The sequence below is a fragment of the Chinchilla lanigera genome, unplaced genomic scaffold, assembly GCF_000276665.1.
Source record: "Chinchilla lanigera isolate Chin_1 unplaced genomic scaffold, ChiLan1.0 scaffold00069, whole genome shotgun sequence".
Lineage (NCBI taxonomy): Eukaryota > Metazoa > Chordata > Mammalia > Rodentia > Chinchillidae > Chinchilla > Chinchilla lanigera.
In genome coordinates, this window is record NW_004955470.1 from 5,617,905 (window position 1) to 5,622,520 (window position 4,616).

At 46.2% G+C, this 4,616-nt stretch overlaps 2 protein-coding genes across 2 annotated transcripts in view; one reads left to right on the top strand and one right to left on the bottom strand.

The window, feature by feature from the left end:
- Window positions 1-2,482, bottom strand: part of Txndc9 (thioredoxin domain containing 9) — an 11,407-nt gene extending 8,925 nt beyond the window's left edge. Inside the window, exon 1 of the mRNA XM_005400746.2 lies at window positions 2,318-2,482. The gene's annotated coding sequence lies outside the window, so the exon portion shown is untranslated. The remainder of the gene's footprint in view (window positions 1-2,317) is intronic.
- Window positions 2,483-4,223: 1,741 nt separating this feature from the next.
- Eif5b (eukaryotic translation initiation factor 5B) overlaps window positions 4,224-4,616 on the top strand; it is a 54,406-nt gene continuing 54,013 nt past the window's right edge. Inside the window, exon 1 of the mRNA XM_005400747.2 lies at window positions 4,224-4,536. Within this exon, the coding sequence (XP_005400804.1) occupies window positions 4,502-4,536 (35 nt within the window). The 5' untranslated portion in view covers window positions 4,224-4,501. The remainder of the gene's footprint in view (window positions 4,537-4,616) is intronic.

Here is a 4,616-nt window from a genome sequence, read left to right on the forward strand (position 1 = left end):
TTTTTTTTTTGGTTTTTCTCCGGTACCGGGAACCAAACTCACGACCTTGCGCTTGCCAAGCAGGCGCTTTTGCCGCTGAGCTAAATCCCCAGCCCAACTTCAAATACTTTAAAAAAAAATTTTTTTTTGAGACAGGGTTAGGTGGGATTTGAACTCACTGTGATCTTCTTGCCTCAGCCTCCTGAGTGCTGGGATCACAGGTGAGTGTCACTACACCTAGCTTACTTTTTGAAATATACAGCATTCTTTTGTGCAATCTAGGTTTTAAAACAACTGCAGATTAGACAAAAGATCTCTCAATTCTATATTTTTCAATAAATGGAGTATTTTCTACTGGCAACAGAAGCAATTTTATGTGTATCCCTCGGTTATTACCACAGAAATGATTTATAATTTGCCTACTAAAGCAGGAAGCTGTTGCATCTCAATAAACTATTGATAGTTCTGCAAATACTACTAAAGCACCTGAAAAATATGGACTGTGAACTCATTCTCAGATTCTAACTCAAAGCTGGACACACAGACCTTCTATAAATGTTGACATTAAGAGAACTATTATTGCAAACTTCACTCTTGATTTCATTTTCTTTATAGAAAAAGCAGGTAAGTAAAAGCAAAATTCATTTCATACTTGTATTCCCAGAACTAGCAGTGCTTAGAACACAGGTGTTTTAAACTCAACATTTAATGTTGAATGGACATACAAGGAGTAATCAAATATATGGTGTTTAAATTTAAAAAATCTTATTACAGTAAAAGACGCACTGCCAAGAATGAGGGGATAACTGTTCAAAATGAGGGTGAAAGCCTTTGTGGTGGTGCATGCCTGCAATCCCAGCACTTGGGAGGCTGACTGAGGCAGGAGGACTGCTGAGAGTTTGAGGGTGGCCTGGGATACAGAGCAACACCCTGTCTCAAAAAAAAGCGAAGCGGATTAATGGGAATGTCTTTTACGATAATACATTTTTAGTCAAAGGCGAAAGATTTATATGATCCAAAGAGAAGCCAGAGTATATATAATAAATTTTTAAATTTAAATATTCACCACAATTTATGATCACCCTGCATTCATCAAACGTTTACAGCAATTTCTGTCCAATAAAAACATAACAGTGTATCCTCATCCGCCTTATTCACTGGATCTGGCGCTATTTGACTTCTGGCTTTCTCCCCAAAGTCAAAATGACTAGACAAGGTAAACATATAGTCAGTTCAGGGATCCAAGCACTCCCCACAGTGTAACTAAAGACACCCAAGGAGGATGTCCAGAGCCACTTCAGAAAATGGCAAGAACAACGGGGCAAGTGAGTCTGAAGTGAAGGAGAGAATTCTGAGGGATTCACGGCAATGTGTCTTTTAGTGTAATACATTTTAAAATTTTAAACATTCATGTATGTTTAAATCATTAAAGTATTTAAACATTCATGTATTTTAAAATTTAGTTTCTGTTCAAATCATTAAGTGCAAAAGTATCTGAGTTTAAAAACCAAACTATAGCCAGGCGTGGTGGCGCATGCGTGTAATCCCAGCACTGGGGAGGCTGAGGCAGGAAGATCGTTGTAAGCTGGAGGCCAGCCTGGGCTACAACGTGAGCTCAAGGCCAGCCTGAACTGCATAGCGAGACCCTGTCTCAAAAACAACAACAATCCAACAACACAAAAAATACCAGATTTCTATACTCCTTACCTCCCAAGAAAAATGTCATAGGACTGAGACCCTGGGAGTGCATATAGGGTGGGACTGGCTGAAGAATGTCAGAATCTGCTCTTAAAGCACAGCAAATGCTTATCCTTCAAGGTCTACAGTATATGCCTAGAATTTAATTGAGAGAACTGGGAACAGAAGAGAGTAGGAAGAGCTGTTGTGGGCGCAGAGGGTGGGGCCCACTGCATTCAGGAAGGGCTCAGGAGATGGTGTCGCGGTCCCGACAACTTTTCCTTCTTCAAACCACAGCTTCTAATTCCTTTTTACGGATCAAATGCAAGGATGGAAAGGGACACCGCGTGTTCTCAAATTCCCTAACCATTTCTGGATTCCCCCACAAACACCCGCCCAACCAAGGGCCTCGTCCTTAAATGCCCCCCCGGAATCTTCCCAACGCTACCACCCTCGCCTCCCTGGAGACAGATGAGGGCAGTTTCGGGGGGCCCCCAACTTCAAGGCCTCCTGGAGCGCATGCGCCACAGCCTCGGCCCGCCGCGGCACAGACAACGGCATCCGGGCCGCACCCTTCCCCCGACCTAGCCCGATGTTGAGCGCCTACAGGCCCATCAGTACCGGGACTCGGTGGCCGCAGATATCACCATCCACTGCTCACCTGAACTCTCCGCAATGCCTGACAAACGAAGGAGAAGCAGCACCAGAAAACTGTCTTGAGGATCGCAGAAGGTGCCGGCGACTGCTAATCGGCGCTCACTCCCGCCTCCTTATTGGCTACGGTTCTCTTGCGACACAACGTGCGACGCGAGAGGAAACTGTGGGGGCGTGCGTCGAGGGCTACTGCGCTTGCACGGCTCTCTAGTCTTCCGGAACTAGAAGTTCCCGAGCCTTTGTTTCCCTCCGGGTAAAACAGTCCGGCGGGAAAAGGAAGAAGTTATGCTGGGAGTTGTAGTTTCGTTGTGCCCAGGCTGGACTTGTTCGACTTCTTAGGCACTGGTCATTACTTACGTTACATGAGAAACGCGATAGCAAGGATGTTGCTCAGCGGTGACACCTGAACTTCGTTAACATGTGTATGGAACATTTCCCCTTTTCTAAGTTTGAGGTATAATTTATATTATATATAAAACATATTATAAATCTAATCTAATATATAGGTATACATATGTATATGTATATATTTCTCAAAATAGTATTATCAAGAAATTTGAGGTATAAAACATATTATATATAAAACATATATTTAAAACAATGAATCAGTAACTCTCCGAATACATACAGACTTCCCTTGCTTAACGATCTGTTTAGCAACTTACGACCCATGGGTTTTTATTTTTTGTACAGTTCTGTACATCTTGTTGATAAAGCTTCCGTGTCTTTTTTGCAGAGCACAACTTGTTTGTACAGTAGTGTAATCCTTGCTGATTGTAATGTACAGTACTGTAGTTTTATGTGCTATTATATATTACCGCACTGGTGCAAGTAAAAGCAAAGGCATCAGATTGGAGTTTCCTTTGACCATTTCTTTGATCTAAATACTGTATTGTAATGTACAAACTATATACAGTTACTCATGTAGACCAGTTCATTTGGTCGCAGGAATGAGTCTTGGTCATTAAACGAAGCATGTCTGCTCTACTATCTGTAAGGCTCCAACCGAACCTGACTCACCCAGCTCCTAGTCCGCTTTGTCACCAGAAGCACTACTCTCTGCAGAGAATTCAGCTCAGCACTCGTGGCTGTCGTCCCCAAGCACAGGATGTTGTAGAGCAGATAAGACAGGACAAGAAATTTTGCAGGATCTGGGGACATCTGGAGACCCGAGAATGTACATCACACACTTCAAGGACTCCGTCCACTAAGGTGCAAGACTGCCAGAGAACTTTGACTACAGATGTTTGTTAGGATCTTCCTACCTAATGTCCCCTGCCTTCTTCTCTCCGTCCCTATAAAAAGGGACACACTTATTTTTGTTCACAGCAGACTGTCTTATCATGCTCTCTGCCTGCCTGCACCTAGGCACAGTAAATCCCATGCCATGTTCACTTTACACAAGCCTGGTGGTCTCTGCTGGTTCCCGTCCTTCCATATATTACATATGTTATACCGTCCACACCCAGAACATTTTCACCATCCCAGTAGCTTCCTTCCTGGCTTCCCTAGCACGAGAATTTTAAGAACTGGCTCTTGCTTTGAGTGTGAAGATTAAGCCCTAAACTAGGGAATGGAATGGAGATGGCCTTGTGTGTTTCCTTCGTGACTGTGTATAGTTTATAATCTATGGTCGTCCCCGAGAGGTTCCAATTTTGTCCGGCCTTCATCTTCTGAAACCTCATGATGGTAATGAACTTGATGCGGCTAAGAATTTAAATGCCTATGGGAAGTAAGTCTTCTGCCCGCTTCTGAGCCAAATGCCAGTCCCCGAAGCCTGCATTCCTTACGGAAAAGGTGCGAAGTGGAGAATGAACAGTCTCATTGTCCACCTCTGCGTTCTAGAACCTGGAAACCAGGCGGGCGTCGGTGCGCTGCGGACGCCTGCGGCCAGGGGGCGCTCGGGATCCTGAGGGGCCAGACTCTGTACTGGAGACGCTCTACTCCAAGCGCAGCTCTCTATGCGCCGCGTCCTGCGTCCCCACGCCGAGGCGGCGGGGCGGTGCGCGTGCGCACTGAGGCTTCACACCATATGTGCCCTGTCCCAGTGCGCGGGTCTGTGGAGAGCCGGGTGCGAGAGGTGGCGGTGCGGAGGGACCGAGCTGAGCGGAGCCCGAAGTCGGCCGGGGGACGGTGGCTCCGGGAGAGACCGAGTAGGGAGGCGAGGGGTCGTGAGCGCCGCTGACAAGCCATGGGGAAGAAACAGAAAAACAAGAACGAAGACAGGTAGGCAGTGGCTGCGTCCGTGCCGCCGCGGCCGCCGCGGCTCCGGGAGCTCCGGTCCCGCAGCGCGGGGAGGGACCCGG